Here is a 17,000-nt window from a genome sequence, read left to right on the forward strand (position 1 = left end):
AAACTACTGAATTATAAAAATGTTTGTGCATAATGCAGTGCAGAGTGTGCTGAATACTGGCTCCCCAGTGTAGCCACTTTGGGGGGTGGCATTGAGAGAGGAGTATACCCCAGGTGAGGCTTTGAATATGGGTATCACAATCCACTTCATAGCCAGATTTCATCATCCTGTGCTAACAAATCAGATGTAACCACTTTTATTCTAGTGGAACTGAATTTGAATAAAAGCTGTGTCTTCATTATGCTTCTTCCTAAAACCGCAGAGACTGTTGGTTTTCCTGTGAAGATGTTCTGTGAGGATGCTGCACTTCCCGGCCTTTCTCATTGCTAGGAAAACATGTTCCTACAGTGCCCACAGTGGAGCAGAGGGATAGTTTTGCTTTCGGAAAGACGCAGCTTGCTGGACGCTTGAAATTGCAAATGCACCTCCTATTTTGCTTAAAACATTTTCTGAGTTAACACCTTGCAAAGTGTTAAGTAGTAAACTCCAATAACTCAGAAAGCAAATCAAATAATTTGTCTGCAAATTAATTTTAAAAGCCAGTCTGAGCTTTTAGAGAGCCACGGGAGTTGTTGAAAATGCTATTGAACCAGCAGTGTTCCATCATTGGTGTTTCAAACTAAGGCTGACTCTACAGGCAAAACACTTTAGACATGACAAGGAACGGTTAGGAAGCATCAGAAATCAATTTATTTTTAAATAACACAAGAGCTGCTAAAACAAATGCATAATTAGGTGAAGTCGAAGTTGTGTGTTTATTATTCCTTTTAAAATCACTAACCTTAATAAGAGGTTTGATTAGGATTTAAGTAAGAACTTCAAAAAAAGCTTAGTTTATCTTGAAAGAATTTAAATCTTTACTGGTGCACTGAAGCTAATAAATTTGTCACTAGTAATAAATCTCCTCCCCTCACATTCTTTGTCTTGACATCAACATTTTTCATAAAATGCCAATATTATGTTGGAGTGGAGGATGAGTTTGATATTTTTCTTTCTCGTTGGTTCTTTGTGAAAGAACATGCTTCTAAGAAGAACTACTCTTTGCCTAAGCTGAAGACTTTAAAAATAAACCTCCAGAATACTAATTCAAGAAGAAACCCAAGGATTGACTTTGCTGTGAGCAAACTGAATGAACCTTGGGTGCAAGTTTTATGTAGTTTCTTGGGTTTTTGTGACCTGTTGTGGAGAGATAAATCCAAGTTCTTTTTCTAGATAAAGGTGAGCGTTGAGAACTGGAGGCAAATTAAAATGTAATCTGTAGTAGAGTTTGAATGGATGTTCAAATTTTGTGTTTAAATGCTGATGCAGCTGAGACTGTGCCATGTTTTATCCTGATATTAGCATTTTTAGGTTGTACATTTCATTTTAGGATTTGCAAAAATTTCATTATTGTCCTAGAACTGGTTTCATTGAGTCATTGCTATAAAATAGCATTGAATGACTTTCAATATCTTCAGTGCAGCTTCACTGCCTCTTCAGTAACAGCTGTTTAGAGTTATAGAACAGTCGATTTGCCCAGAGAATAAAATAAATTTGTGTGAGCAAATTCGAGTTCATTCTCTTTTTATTAGTCACTTTTCATTCTCTGCCCTTTTGCAAGTTTTCACCTTTTCGCCATTTAAGAATGCAAGTGGTAGTATGTACAGTAAGGTATTGCTGCTGGAAATGGTTCTGGGGTAGTTTCTTTTATTTAGGGTAAGCTCGTAACCTAAAAGTTTCTGTACCTGTGCTTTGTCAACATTTGAAGCTGAATGTTACACACTAGATAATGATTTTTCCATGTGGAAAATGTTTAAGTGCCTGTTGAGTATCTGAAGCTCTTGAACTGACAGATGATTTGCAGAGTTCTCTTTGTAATTAGTCCACAGAAGAAAAGCTTGCTCTAGCTCAAGAAGAATTAGTTTCCAGCAGAAATCGAATCGCTAGCAACAATCAGCAGATTCAGGAACTGAAGAAAGCAAAGTCGACGCTGGAGCAGGATGCGTCAAAGAAGGACCAGCAGCTGGGTGAGAAGAGCAAAATGTTACAGGATCTTCAGAATGACAGGGTAAGTGCCTCTGCCTTTTGAAGTCTTCACACAGAGGCATCCACCCCACACAGGCACCCTTTAAGAATTTCTGTTACATCTTGAAAGAGGAGGTATTTGGGGAGCAGAGCGATGTTGTAGTGCATAGCAGTGGCAATTTTACTGAACCTCTGGTGCAGGACTTTTGATAGACAGTTGAAGTGAATTTGATTTAATTAGCTGTTAATTTGTTCTAGGTGGCTAGATGTGTGGGAAAATGTTATTAGTTTTAAATCTAAAACTGCAAACATGCTGCTAATTGTTTGCACTATGAACTGTGGGTAGAGATATGTGGTGGTTGTTCCCTCTTAGTTACACAGCCCCCAAGTGGGTTTTGGACCATGGATGTTTTTTGTTTGGTTGTTTGGTTTTGGTGTTTTTTTGTTTTTTTGTTTTTTTATTTTGTGAACTTGGAAGAAGTAACTTTTCTAGCACTTTTTATTTCTCTTCAAGATTTTGAAAGAAAAAGACTTGGCTAACGAAAAATGTAAAACAACGGAGCTCCAGGAAATAAGGAGTAGACTTGAAAAAGAAAGTGCCAAGCTGGGTGAAGAGCTTAGAGCCTGCAAGCAAGAATTTGAGAAGGTATACTGAGACAAACTGGGCTTCATGTGGTTTGTTACCTGTTAAGAAATATGTGCCTACTCAATAGATGTTATATGGAATGGCTTTGCAAAGATGGTTGCTGTAAGTGTCAGTATTACAGGTAAGGGAACCAAAGCACAGATTTTGATGAGGTTCTTGAGTAATGCTGACTGGGTTAGTGATAAACCTGGAGCACTGGTGCCCAGTGTTCTTGGCCAGGTGGACCACATATCTCAGCTTCAGGAGGGGTTGTACATCCTGACTTTTGTTCTATTTCTCTGTAGATCGACTGTGCGTACCCTTGCTTAACTATTGTGGAGTGCAGAAAGATGTCCAAAAGTGTCATGAATGTGAACTTTCCCAAATATTCTAGGCACATCTGGTACTTCTCAAAGATGCATAGTAGAGTTGAAACTCCCTCGATGTGCTGTGGTTTCTAAAATGTCTTAAAAAGTCACACTTGGGGAGGAAACAATGTCAGGAGCCTCATAAAAGACTAACTGTCTTCCAAAATCATAACAATCAAATGAGGTCTCTAAAGGGTAAATGTTTGGAGGCTTTAATTAAATAATTTTTGTTTCTTGCCACATTTTACATACTTTGTTTTTGAGTCTCTGTAGAAGGAAACACTCCTCAAAGGCTGTAGTTCACATTTTCCTTATTATTCTGAGTTACATTTGCATCTGTTAAAAACACACAGAGTTCAAGTTGCTGCACAAGTATAAATAAAGGTACAGTCCCTGTATGCTAATACAAAGAAAGTAACATGGTCTCTTATGAATTTCAGATGTTCTTTTGTTCTCCACTGTTTAGAAAATGGTCTCTTATTTTGGGATAGAAGACTGTACTTTGTTTCTGTCAAGCCATCTATGCCCAGTACTTCCCTGGATTTTGGGGAAGGGTTATTGTAATTCTCGTCATTCTTGAAATCTCTATTCTAAAGAAGAAAATTTATAAATTTGTATATAGAATGTGTGCACACCAATGGCAGCTTAATATTCATCTCTTGATCTCCGTACAAGCAATCAGACTAAACTAGAAGCTGTCTCCTAAAGCCGTACATGCTGTTACCCGTCTCTTGCCAGGGTATGGATAGATGTGCATCAATAGGCCAGGCCCCTGTCCTCAGGATATGTTATCTTGCTGCCTTTGTTTTGATTTTAACTCATGATGGAAATTTTGATTTTGGTTTTAGTCTGTTAGTACCTGTGTACTTGGCTGTGCAATTTTAAGGAAGAGGATTCCTATAAATTTAACAAACTGTTCTGCTTCAGGATTTTTATGTTTTATTGCAGAAGAACAAGTAAAACTAATATTTAAAACCAAATGTATCATCTTAGTTGCGTAAAACATAGGGTAATTCTTTATACGTTTAAGACTAACAGAAATTAGTTTCCTTCCATCAGTGTGTGGATTTTACATTGTCGTTACAATGCCTTGAACCTCATTATTGCAACTAGAGAACAATGTGAAGTACATTTTAGAGCAGAGTAAAAAATTACGATGGACATATCTTTTCAAAGAACTGTAGAAAATAATCCAACAGAGCTTCCACTACTTTAGTAGAAATATATTTTAAACTTATTTTAAAATTTGAATGTTGTTCATAATATGGGTACTAGTTTAAAATCTTTGATCATGAAAGTCACTGATAGTTTGTGCTGTAAAATCATCCTTTCTTTCAGTGATAAAACTAAAAATCATTGTTGTCCTCTTGTTGGAAAGAATTATAGTCGTTTTGAATTTAGATAGTTTACTCTTTCAATATTGCTACTTTAACTTTGAGCTCTGTATCCTAACAGGAGGTGGCAAATCTCAAGGATGCAAAGCAGCTATTGATTCAACAGAAATTAGAGCTGCAGGGCAAAATAGATAATATGAATTCAGCTCTGGAACAGGAGAAAAAAACCCATCAAGCTGTCAAAGATCAGCTGAAAAAGAGAGAAGAGGAGCTGAAGAAAGAATGTGCTGAAATTGAAGCTAAACTGGTTAGTATGTTAGAGAGTATAAGACTGTTGTTTTGTGAACCCACCTGTGGATTCTTTCAGGGAAGCAAAGGGTTGGCAATTAGTTTCACATTACAGTGGTTTTTAAATGACAAGGTCAGAAACTTTTGAGGCATTTAATGTTGTAGGAAAGTTCAGTGGGATGACAGTCTTGTCTAATGGGGTTTGTTGATTAAAAATAGTGATTCTAGTACAGTAAGATTCTTTGCCTCAATTAGATGCAGGGAATAGGGAAAGAATAATTGGAAGGTTGTTCTTCATTGTTCCATTGTTTTCTTAGCACACAGAGAAAAAAGAGAAAGAAGAAGAAAGCCGGAGACATGAGGAAAAGGAGACTAAGCTCACGATGCAGGTCACAGCTCTAAATGAAAACCTGGCTACTATGAAGAAAGAGTGGCAAAGCAGTCAGAGGCGAGTGAGTGAGCTGGAGAAACAGACGGATGATTTACGTGGGGACATCGCTGTCTTGGAAGCAACGGTGCAGAACAATCAGGATGAGAGAAGAGCGTTGCTGGAGAGGTGAGCTGTGGTCTTGACAATGTGGAAGTGTAGTCTGGGCACTTGATACCCTCACGCTGAAAACTTGTTGATTTGGGATTCTCTGTGCATGCTTTATTTAAATCTGTGTTTGTTCCTAATGCCTGGGCTGGGAGTGTGGTTTCCAGAGTGCAACCTTCTGTCTTCCCTGCCAAAGCACAGCAAGGGGTGTTGGGAGCAAACTGTGCTCTTTGTGGGATTTGACTGGGTGACTGTTTTGTAGAAAATCAGGCAGGCTTATCAGGACCTTACTTATCACCAAAGCCAGAGCTCTGTGTTTGAACTTGAAGATTTATGGCTCTCCATTAAGAGCCTTCTAGACCCCTTGGGCTCCTCTGAGCTTGAAGATGTGTAGGTTGTGGATTCTCATCTCATCTGTTGTATGAGTGTTGCAAGGCCTGACAGAGGGAGCTTCTCTTACCTGAGTTAACTGCCCTTCTCCACCACTCTGAGGCTTCCCTGCCTTGACTCTCTTGGAGTAGAAGAGTCATGCAGAAGCCTGGAACAGCATCCTTAGTGCCTGCACTAGTATCCAGTTTGCTTAGGGACTTCCAGGTGCTCCCACTGCTCAGTGTCAGGAGAATGAACATATAATTGGATTAGATAGGCTAAGGTTCACACAAGAGGCATTTTCTTCCTCTTCAAAACCTACAGTCATCTTTTCTCCAGGTCTGCTGTTATCTGTACAATATATTTAAGACTTAGGTGAGCAGAGCACCTTGCCTTCAGGCAGCAGGAGGCATGCAAGGCAGCAGGAGTTACCTGAAAGCAGCCATTACAAGGGTAGAAGAAACACCTGTGAGACAGGGAAATTTTTTTGTCCTTATTTCCTGACATGTTTGGTGAAGGCAGAGTGGAAAACTTTTTTTGATACTGTCAAGCTTGCTGATTTGGTTTTTGAGCAGTAGACCTTGGGAAAGGATGGGATCAGTTCAAGTGAGATCCTCTTTCTTTGGCAATCCCTTGCCATACTGTGCTTAACTCACCCAGCAGCTGTTTACAGCTTGGCAGAAAAACACCCTTTGAAATTTGGCTTTCAACAGTTAACTGAATTTCAGCTGATGGGAGGTGGCTTTGCTGAAAGAAAAAGGTTTCCTTTCTGCTCTGTTGTTTGACCTGATCTGCTGCAGCTGGTTTGTGAGAGTGTCCTGTTGCACAGGGGTGCTCATCAGGGTTTGCTGCTGGACTGCATTCAGTACTGTCCCTGGCTTTGGGAGTTACTCCAGGTAATAATAAGCCACAGATATTTGGGAGAAATGCCAGATGATCTTAAACTGATTGTTACAACAGAGCATTTTTCCAGTCAAGTCATCCAAGAACTTTTCACAGCAAGAATAGTTTTGGCTGGATTTTATGAGTAACTCCTCAGTCGCGACAACCTGCCCAAAGGAGGCAGTGTACGTTGCCTCATATGCTTCGAGCTGATGGTTTACTGTTTTTCCTCAGGTGTATAAAAAGTGAGGGAGAAATTGAAAAGCTTCAAGCCAAACTTGTAGAAATGAAGAAAAAGCTGGACAACACTACTGCCGCAATGCAGGAACTTGGCCGCGAAAACCAGTCATTACAGGTATAGTTTGATTTGAAGCAGTTAAAGCTGTTGATTCTCTATGTGGGAACTTAGGAGAATTTCAAGTTTGTGTCAGATGGGTGGTGGGTTACCTTTCCAGAGTGATTAAGATGTTGTGATTGTGGTGTACATGGGTGATATTGCTGTCTGTGGGTTCTTAAATCTGCTCATAGTTTGGAAACTTGGAAGATTTTCTCTCTGAACAAATGTAAGCTCTCAGTATCATGGCAGAATTGGTGCTTTTATACTGCACTGGGTAGTGTGTGCAGCAAAAATAGAGGAAATTAGTAGGAATCAGATAAGAATTTTTTAAAAAATGCTTTTTTTTTAATATGTTCTATGTAGATCAAACACACCCAAGCTCTCAACAGGAAGTGGGCAGAAGACAATGAGGTACAGAACTGCATGGCCTGTGGAAAAGGCTTTTCAGTGACAGTGAGAAGGGTAGGTGTGTTTTACTGTGTCTGGGGGTATTTGCTTTTTCTATTGTTTTCAAACTCTCAGATAGGATACAAACTTCCAAAAACAGCCTTAAGAGTGCTGTGATACTCAGGGCATCTCAGAATACAGTTATTGCATGCAATGCCTTGAACATTAAAATTTGCAGAACTTACTTTATTCATGATTCTTTTGCCATTTTAACAGCATCGGTTTATAAACAGTGCTAAAATAGTTCAGTCTTCTAAGCGAGCAACACTGTTGTAAGGGTGTTTACAGTAAACTTATTTATAAGCGGTCGATTTACAGGTATTAAAGGAAAGTAAATTTGTGGAAATTAGATATGTGAAAATATGAGGTATCAACATGATCTGGTGCTTTGTGACTATTACTTTATAAACAGCGACAGAAGAAGCAACTGGATGTGGTTTAGGTCTGTACTCAGACCTTCTTTGTAAAATCAGCTGTGGTCAGCCAAGGTGTCGGCATCCCTCTATTGGCAGGTTCTGCCCTTCATCCGGAGATTACCAACCCTTCAACAAGTGACTTGGCAATGAAGGAGATGAGGGATATTCGTGAGGTTAATTTTACAGCACTTCCTGACTTGCTTTTAGGTAGCTCTCCCTGCCTTGCAGTGTCCGTAGTGATGTCCTTTGGGTAGGCTTTGAACAAAGGCTGCTGGATCCTTTGATTCAAGGGTACTTCCCATGTGAAAGCAGGTAGTTACAAGTAAGGAGAACATGTTTTATGTGACCAAAACAAGTTCAAGAAGAGAAATTCCAGAGGGAGAACTCACTTCCGAAACTGGTATAGCCTCCGGGCTCAGTGGAGTGCTTCTGAATATTTTACTCCTACACCTTTTATAAAGGATTTACTCCTGTGCCCTTCTGTGCGCTGTGTAACTACTATTTAAAGATTCAAACCAACTTCTGAAGCATGAGAGTTGACTTGATATGATCGTCATCTCTACTAGTGATCTATTCCCTGTCATTGCTGTTCAGCCTGTGTGTTTCTTTTCTTCCACAGCACCACTGTAGACAGTGTGGAAATATCTTTTGTGCCGAGTGCTCAGCAAAGAATGCCTTAACTCCTTCTTCTAAGAAGCCTGTCCGGGTCTGTGATACTTGCTTTAATGACTTGCAAGGATAACTGGCGATCTTGAGTGAAAAAGGAAATGTTACACTAAAATCTATAATTTCTGTTGATGCACTTCATTCAGCACTCAGACTACTATTCAGTTTGGACAATGATTGTGACACTTGGCAAAATTTAGTATATTTTAAAATGTTTATTGATACCAAGTAAAACTATTGTATTTTTTGTGAGACATGGGCTCAGATCATCCATAGCTTATTGCCATTTATCCTGGAAAGAGCTTCTATGTCTAGATTAGAAATACCCAGTTATTTGTAAATAAAGTTTAAACAGAGGAGTAACAATGTATTTTTTTATCTTTTATTTTTTTGTTCAAGAGAAACAGCGTTTACGTGATATTGCAGTTTATTCTTGTTTCCTTCAAAGACAAAGGAAGATGCAAAAACTTGTGAGGAATTTATGTATCAAATGTTGCTGTAAAAGCAGAACTAATTGTTGCATTTGATTGCATATCTGATGTTCTTTATAACCCCTTGTGATTTCGATTTCTTTCTGTCTCTCTGACTTTTCTCTCTAAATTTCAAACTCCACAGTGAGCGTAATGGCTGGACTTGACTCCAACTCAGTTTTGTTTGTCCACTTAGAACTTCTTGTAGTATCAGCACCTGAATCCAACTACAGCACTTGGATACTGGAGCATCTTTACACACACTGTATTGTATAGTTTGTGTGTGTGTGTCTGGGAGTCTGTGTGAACAAACGATGAGACAAAGTTTAGCTGGCATTGTAAGAATGTTACATGGCATATCACAATGTTGCGTCTCATATTGATTGCTTTCGCTTTTTCATATTCGGTGGATGGATTTTAATATTCCAGAAACCCTTACATGTGGGTTTTAAAAAGCAAACAGACAATACTGGTAGTAACCTCTAGCGTACTTCCCCCCCTTACCCATATCCTGGAAGTCCTGACGGGTTCTTGGGGTTTTAAGGGACATCCAGACCTTCAATGCTAGTTATCCGAATAATAAAAAGTCTTTTTTTGAGACTGCTGCAGTTTATCTGGTCTTTTCTTCTGTCCCTTTTCTCAGCTTTTGGTGGAAGAAGCTGAACTTCTGCTGCGCCTGACAAACCTCAGTTTTTTGTCCCTCCATCTGATGCCCGTTCCCGGAAGGGTCTTAAATGTTAGGTTGGTTATGGGATTTAGTCTGCTCAGAACAGTGGCGTGAATCTCCTGCTACTGGCTTAGTTATGAGCCAAACAGCTCTAAATAAGAGGTCAATGTGTGTGTCTTTAGATATTTATTTGCGTGTTCTTTTCTGTACTTGCAACAGGGCTTTCTTGTAGAGTTTGTGTAGGTTCCAAACTTCTCTTTTGTTGTGATTTTATTTACACCTGTTCATTCTTGCCTGCCTGTGTCTAACTTTTCTTCCCCTGGTATCTGGTATTTCAAAACCATTAAGGTTATTTCTTTGGGCGGGGGTTATGCATTCCAATATTTAGGTTCTCTCTGTCTTAAATACCCTAATAAATTCCCCACACCCCAAGCCCTTTAGTGTCTTACAAAATTGTGCCAGCTGTTTAGAGGAAAGGACTGTGTCCTGAATTATTCTGCTTCTTTCCCGAGATGAGGAACCAAATTCTGTCACAATGATGAAAGCTTTGCCGTTATTAGGCAGGTTCCTGTGCTTTTATCTATTGACTGCTCTAGATGTGAACGAAGAAGAGTCTTTCTCATGAAAAGTTTCTAGTCCTGATTAACCCTCAAGTGAAAAAACTTCTTAATCCCTCTTCTCCAGAGGTAGTGATCTATGTATTTCACATCCTTTCTTAGCTTACCTGTCTAGTCCTACCTTTGCAGCCGCAAGAAGTCTTCCTCAAGGAGTTTTCTTACAATGAAATTATTTCCCAAAAGCCAGCTGAGTTGTGTAAACTGAGTTACGTTGCTGTAAAAGGGTTTGGGATGGAATTGTGGTTCATGTGAAATACTGGTCTGATGTTCTGGTTTGAACTTGCTTGCCCAAAAGAAACAATTGCTGCAGCGGTTCCATATGAACAGAGCCTCTGGACTTGCTGTTTCTCCCCATCAGCGTAACAGTTGGGCATAAGAATCTTTTGAATAGAAAACATGAAGAGAATCTCTGCCTCTGGCAATTTTTTAATCTACTTATTTATTGAGAGAATCCAAAGAGTTTGCTTTCGAGACTTTCTTTGTCTGACACAAGACTTCAGAAATGCGGGAAAGGTAAAGATGTGACAGTCGTGCTCCAACCCAGATCCACTCTGTCCTGTTGGGTGACACACGGAGCCTCATGCTGCTGTTGGGGTGTGGAGCTTGTGGAGCAGAAGGGATTTTCGAGGGAAGAGAGAAGCTTCCCACAACTGTACAAGGACAAAACACCCGAGGCAGAGGAAGACGGATATTTCTCAGGGGGGTAGGGAAGTGCTTGAAAAGACTCACTTAGGTTCAGGCTTTCTGCTTTTGAACGGGAATGTGTGAAATCTGAGGAGAGCGCGCTGCAGTGAAGGGGAAGTGGTAGAAGCTCTGGTAGGGTTGTTCTTAATTCAGCCTTTTGGGATAACTTGGTGTGAAGTCAAGCAGAGTCACCTCACCCCCTGGCTGCTGAAGCAGGGTGGTTGGTGAACTGCAGATCAGAACACACTCTGGAGCTCCTCAGCTTCAGGGGCAAAACCAGCTCAATTTCTGCAGGTTGTTTTTGCGGACCAAAGTATATGACCAACTTTTTGCGGGGATGGACATGCTTTTTAAATACACATTTTTAGAAAGAGGGATTGTTAAAACCTGGAGGAACAGTGCTGTGCTAGAAACTTTTATGCTTGAGCTTTGAGTCTGCAGCAATAGGCTAGGATTTCTACAGCTTTTCACTGGAGTAAATTTACGACTTCATTGCTGAATCTTACGCTCCTTCTTTTGTGCTTGTGATTCTTGGTGCTGGTCAGCATTTGTTGATAAGTTGATGTTATAATAGACCTATAATGCTCAAGGTCTCACTGCTCGGTTGGAAGTGGTGCTCGAGCTTAGTGAAATGACCTATGAGATACGTAACAAGGGAAACTGGAAGGCAAAAAGCTTTGTATTTAAAAATCTGCCTGCAGAGTCTGACTGTTTTGATGGGCATGTTGTCAGTAGGAGTGTGGGGTTTTTATTGCACTGCTTTAAAACATAAATCGTAGGAAAACCTAGTAAGAATCCTGGTAACTTTTCCCACACTGAGCTAAAGGATTCCAGACCAGATAGTTTAATGCACTGATTTTTCAGACTGCAAACACAGGAACAGAGGGAAACACTAATAAAATGGCAGAAGAGACTCAAACAGCCTCTACAAAGAACCAGATTGCTCAGGTACCCTGAGGAGAGAGAGACCATTATAAAGCAAGAGGTGGAAATAGTGGTAAAAGCAGTGCTTGAAGCAGTAGGTGTGTGGGATCCTCACGCTGCCTCTGATTTCTAGCCATTACCATGGCATCAGGAATGGGACAGTGAACTCTGGGGTTTGTTCCTGAAACTGTCCCCCCTGCAGGACACTCCATCCACATTCAGAATCACTGAAGGAGCGGAATAGGAGAGACCAGCTGTGACGTGGGCTGAGACAAGCTATGGAAAAGTGCAAAGGAGAGTCTTTTTAAAGGTGGGGAGAGGTTCTTTAACTTTCTGGAGACATCATCTCTCTTCCCAGTCAAAGAGCCACAATCCCTTGGGCTGTTGCCTCTCAAATGCCAAATCCTACTGTTCTTCTCCAAAATCATGTCAGCAATACAAACTTCATACTTCCATCCTGCGAGGCCTCTGGAGGAAGGTTGCATTGTGGAGGTCAGTGACAAGCTTTTGATCTTAGCTGGCTGCGCTTCACTGTTATTTATTTCTTCTCCCCATGTGTTCCTCCCCTCCAGTAATCTTCTCCTTTCTGCAAAGGTTGAACAAAGAGGATAAAATTAACGAGTCGCAGTAGGAAAAGCTGCTGTCTGCAGATGAAGAGACAAAAGGAATTTTGTGCTGCAGCTTCCAGCAGAGGCAAGAGGTTTAGAGGGATCTTGGTTTTCAACTGGCTTCACTTTCTGGCACAAGAGTCCGAGGCTTTAGGGTACAGTGTGGGTTTTTTCCTCTGTTTTTGGAAGGTGTCAAGTAACCAAGTTACCATGGAGTGTGGAGCTCTAGGTACACAAGAACAATGAATAGCTATTTTTGTTGGTTTTGGGACGATGAGGATTATTTGTGAATCCTGACTGGAAAAACTTTCTTAGTGAAGCAAGAGGGGATTTGGGAGCAGAAGCACGAAGTAACCTTGCTGTGTTTGTATTACATTAGCAAGAACAATTGAGTCTCTCATCCTAGATGTAAGAGAAGTGACATTCCTAAAGAAGGGACCTGGAAAACTCAAGTACTTTTCTGGATTGTTAAATGCAAAGTGGAAACAAATGCTTTTTTGCAAAACTTAAAAAAATTATGACCAGTACTCAGTGGCAGACAGAAAAGTGCTGGAGCTTAAGTTTCAACAGAATATACGCTATTCCAAAAAGAATGATACCATGGTTTGAGTATGCTGAAACTGATAAATTACTCCTCCGTGTTCCACCCCTCCCACTCTCATATTCTTGGGGGATGAGGAAACAACACTGTCATTTGCACTATGCACTTTTTGCTGTCTAACTGAATATAATCTACAGTAAGTGGGATGGTGTCGTTGGCATTGCGTGTGTGAGCTGTGATCGAGGGACAGGAGGTTTATCTTTGGCTGGACTTTTCACAGAATCACAGAATGTTAGGGACTGGAAGGGACCTCGAAAGATCATCTAGTCCAATCCCCCTGCCGGAGCAGGAACACCTAGATGAGGTTACACAGGAAGGCGTCCACTGTATTTCATTTGGCCCCTTGCTAAGTAGGGAGAGTTGCACTCATTCTTTCGTACCAAAAATGCGATCATCATCTAAGAGCACATTTAAAAACAAAACCCACATAGTCATGCACACATTGTCTATGTAGAGCTTCATTTGAAGATTATAAAATGAGAAAACATGAATTTTATGTCTTTTCAAGATTCTTGCCAGCTCTCCAGTTCTTAATTTTTGAAGTCTTGACCTCAGCACCCCTTCTAGGATAAATTTAAAATTATTGTCCAACCACAGCCTCTCCAAAAGCACCATGTGGTGCACTTTTCAGAAACAGCAATAATTGGATAGTAAAGTCCCTTGGCAGAAACTCAGGTTTTTGTGTTTCTTTTTTTTCTTTTTATTTTTTAAATTTTGTTTCAAGGGACACTGAATAAAGAGGTTTGCATATTTGCAGAGAACATTAGATGCCATTTAAAATAATGAAGAGAATAGGTACTAGTTAATGCAATAAACTCTGCCTTTTGTCTTCAGCTCACCACACACTATGCACTCACTGCAGCAGATGAGGAGTATCTGCTCATTTGAAGATTCCTGAAGCCCTGCTAACCCTTTTGGATCAGCGTTACTATGAAAGCAGAAGCCTGGTAGGAGTGTTTTCCAGTTTTTCCTCCCACTATGACCCAAACTAAACCCAAATTCATCTGTATTTCCAGCCTCTTTTTGGGTGAAGAGGGCTGGTAAAGAGCGTTCATCATTACATGTCAACAGGCCAGTGCTGGCAGGTCCAGGCTCCTGGTGTTGGCTTTATGGCAAAATACTTTGTTGTATCACACTAAAGCTTGATTCCTGGCATGAAAGGGATGTTTGAAAGGATGTCTCACTGGGTTAGCAAATACCAGAACTTTTTGTAGTAGAGTGTCCAAAATGCTGCTTGTATAGGATTTGTCACTTTTTTAAGAAAAAATAAAGATCACACACACAAAAAAATCAACCCCCACCATTTGATGTTGTTACGTAAGATTTCATTTAAACTACCTCTCAATGTAATATTCAAACATTAGGTAAGTTTAATAAGGTTTACTCACTGTCACGTTATGTAAAAATTATAGTTAATGCCAAAATTGCAAAAGTCTATCACCAAAACCAAAACAAGTTAAGGATTTTCTTTGTAATGTGTGTGAAAGTATCCAATAGCTTCGAGTCATCATAAACTTCTGTAGTTTCATTCTTGCAAACTGTAGCTGCTGGACAGGAAATAAATTATAACCACAAGCTTTCATAATCACGGTCTGCTGGGTAAAAACAATTTTGTATGCAGCTTTGTCATTTGGCTATAGATAGCCTCATTCACCAAATGTACCATTAATTTTATCTTTCGGTTTTTTTCTTCAGTACTTGAGACGTGAACTTTATGAATGGTGTTCTGTAATGGATGCGTGCTACGAATTACATTGTCTTGTTTGCCTCTTTTCTGAATTTGAGTGACCAGTTTACTATTGCAGATGTGAATATTGCTCATACAGCTTAATTTCTGTATAATTGTATAAAATATAAATGGAAATTTTTAAAGTTCTTACCCAGTAGTTAGAGGTAATGTATTATACTTGCCTTATGTTGCAGTTTTACCTACAGCATACTGCACTTTTAAACTGGATCACACCATCATCGTAGGTGTAGATAGATTTGTTTGTTTGTTTGTTTTTTGCATGAATGTGCTTTGGTTTTGTTTCTTTTTCATTTAAGTTCAATTCTCTTAAGTTCTGTTTTCAGTGTTTGTGTTTACTACTTGTGACCATGTAGTTGTGCCTTACATTGTGAAAGAATTTAGTCCAGCGTGCACTGTAAATTCCTCAACTCTGCGATTTGGAAGGTGGCCGTGGATTTGGGTGAGAAAATGACACCATGCATCAACCAGTTCTGTATAAACTATGACGAAATGTTATCGAAATGTCACTTTTGTTTTCTAACCTGCTAAAGGAATGATTAATGACAATAAAAAAGAATAAATTAGACCTTTCTAATAGACTAGTTCTGTTATTCTGAAATACCTTGCCCCACTTCACATAGCAAAGCTACTTTGAAATGGGGGATCTGTCATTTTACAGATGAACTGTTGGGAAGCCACACATCTAAGAACAAGGTAAATGTTCCAGTTTTAGAGCCACAACAAAAACTTTCATGTTCCTGAGGAGGCAGTGATAACGACTGCTTTTCAAATCTTTTTTTTTTTTCACAAGTTAAATTCAGAGTAGTTTTTCCATTCCCAATAACTGTACGAAGCTGCTGGGTATCCTGCATTCAATGAAAGCCCTTCTGTTGCTGGCTGTGGTCAGGCATCGCATTCAATGCAGTTGGACAATTGGCATGACTGGAAGGCCCACAAGTAGCACTTGTTTTATTTTTTAGGCTAATGAAGGGCTTGCTTATGACACGGAAACCTCTTTCAGGCTGGAGCTGTGTTGCAGAGAGAAGCCACATGCTTAACGTGTGTGAGATCAGTCCCTTGACAAAGCTGCTATTGAATTATGAGAGCATTCACAAAAGCCATGTTTAGCTATTGAAGCAGATCTTCCTAGGGGCTCTCTGTAGAAAGGTGGAGAGAAGAGGTCTCCTGAAAGGCAATTTAAGTTGGGAAGTTAAATTCTGCCTTGACTGCTTCTGAGGCATCTTTCCAGACTGCAGCAATCTGTTGAGCTTACGTCTCCCTAAAGACAGCCCATGTGTGAATTCCTCCTTCCCCTGCGGTGTCCTCCTTGGAGATGTGCTGGCCTCCAGGAAATACCCAGTCTCTGGGACTATTTAGTTGTCTGGTAAACTGAGCAGACCTGCCTTGAGCTCGTTTGGGAAAAAAATATAGAGAGTAGTAAAACGCCTCCTCCCTTCTGCCAGTGCATGAAGCACAGAGTTTACTCTGTCAGGTGTGACTTCCCTGGGCTTGAAATGTTTTCTGGTCCTATCAGCATTGGTTTCAAGATGCTGTGAGGTTCTGGTGAGGGACCAGGGCTGGAAGGGGGAGGGTGTGATGTAGTTTGCAGCTGAGTTGGGATGGGGGCAATGGAGCAGAGCTGTGTCAGCCCGGTTGTGACTGAGAGTTTGCGGCTTGTGTGGTGTCCTGGAGCTGATCTACTGTCTCCACTCTGCTCTGCTTTCCTGCCTTACACATTCACCGGGTGGCTGTTCCTTTCCCAGGAAGCTGTGACAAAAACCTGCACATCACAGGCACAGGGACAAGACCGGGAATGTGCACCGCAGTGGCCTAGGCTGCATCTGGAAGTGCTGAACCAGGTAAGTATGTACATAATACATATGTACATGCAGCCTCCAGACCCCGGCTTGTGCAGGTGAACCAGCTCAAGTGGATAAAATGTACCACTGCATCCTGGCAAGTGGAGCTGGGTCAGGGGCAGCACATGAGCTCATGACTAATTTGTAGAGTAGAGGTGAATGCAAAATGAGTGCTGACATCCCTATGAATAATGTGAACAACTGGAATAGCACTACTATGTTATTCAGCATAGTCCTCGTCTGTGTTCACTTCCCCCTAAGTAATGTCAGACATGGAGGTGATTCTAAGAGCTAACTTTTCTGCTCAGCGAGACTGGCTGGTTGGGCACAGAAAGGGGGAGAGGTGACAGAGTCATGTATGAGTGGCTTTAGGGAAGTCTCTTGTGTCTCTTGACTATGGCTAATCTCAGGAGATGAGCCAGGGCTAACCTGGTGGGAGCACCCTCCCTCCGTGGTGGCAACCTGCACGGATGTTGTGACTAGCAGCTGCAGCCTGTCCTGTGAGTCTCTTCCAGTACCTCAAAAAGAGGGGATGAAAAAAAGTGATTAATAGGGGCACGTGTGTTACGT

At 40.6% G+C, this 17,000-nt stretch overlaps 1 protein-coding gene across 5 annotated transcripts in view; it reads left to right on the forward strand.

Moving 5' to 3' along the window:
* EEA1 (early endosome antigen 1) overlaps positions 1-15,157 on the forward strand; it is a 77,792-nt gene extending 62,635 nt beyond the window's left edge. For 4 of the 5 annotated variants that reach the window (XM_082058640.1, XM_082058641.1, XM_082058642.1 and 1 more), the window contains 7 exons: positions 1,862-2,047; positions 2,519-2,650; positions 4,453-4,638; positions 4,937-5,175; positions 6,640-6,760; positions 7,106-7,204; positions 8,225-15,157. In XM_082058640.1, coding sequence (XP_081914766.1) covers positions 1,862-2,047; positions 2,519-2,650; positions 4,453-4,638; positions 4,937-5,175; positions 6,640-6,760; positions 7,106-7,204; positions 8,225-8,347 — 1,086 coding nt within the window. In that variant the 3' untranslated portion in view covers positions 8,348-15,157. The remainder of the gene's footprint in view (positions 1-1,861; positions 2,048-2,518; positions 2,651-4,452; positions 4,639-4,936; positions 5,176-6,639; positions 6,761-7,105; positions 7,205-8,224) is intronic. The other variant, XR_014184642.1, reaches the window with a different exon arrangement.
* The last annotated feature ends 1,843 nt before the right edge of the window (positions 15,158-17,000 follow it).

The sequence above is a fragment of the Streptopelia decaocto genome (assembly GCF_964273445.1).
Source record: "Streptopelia decaocto genome assembly, chromosome: 1".
NCBI classification, from domain to species: domain Eukaryota; kingdom Metazoa; phylum Chordata; class Aves; order Columbiformes; family Columbidae; genus Streptopelia; species Streptopelia decaocto.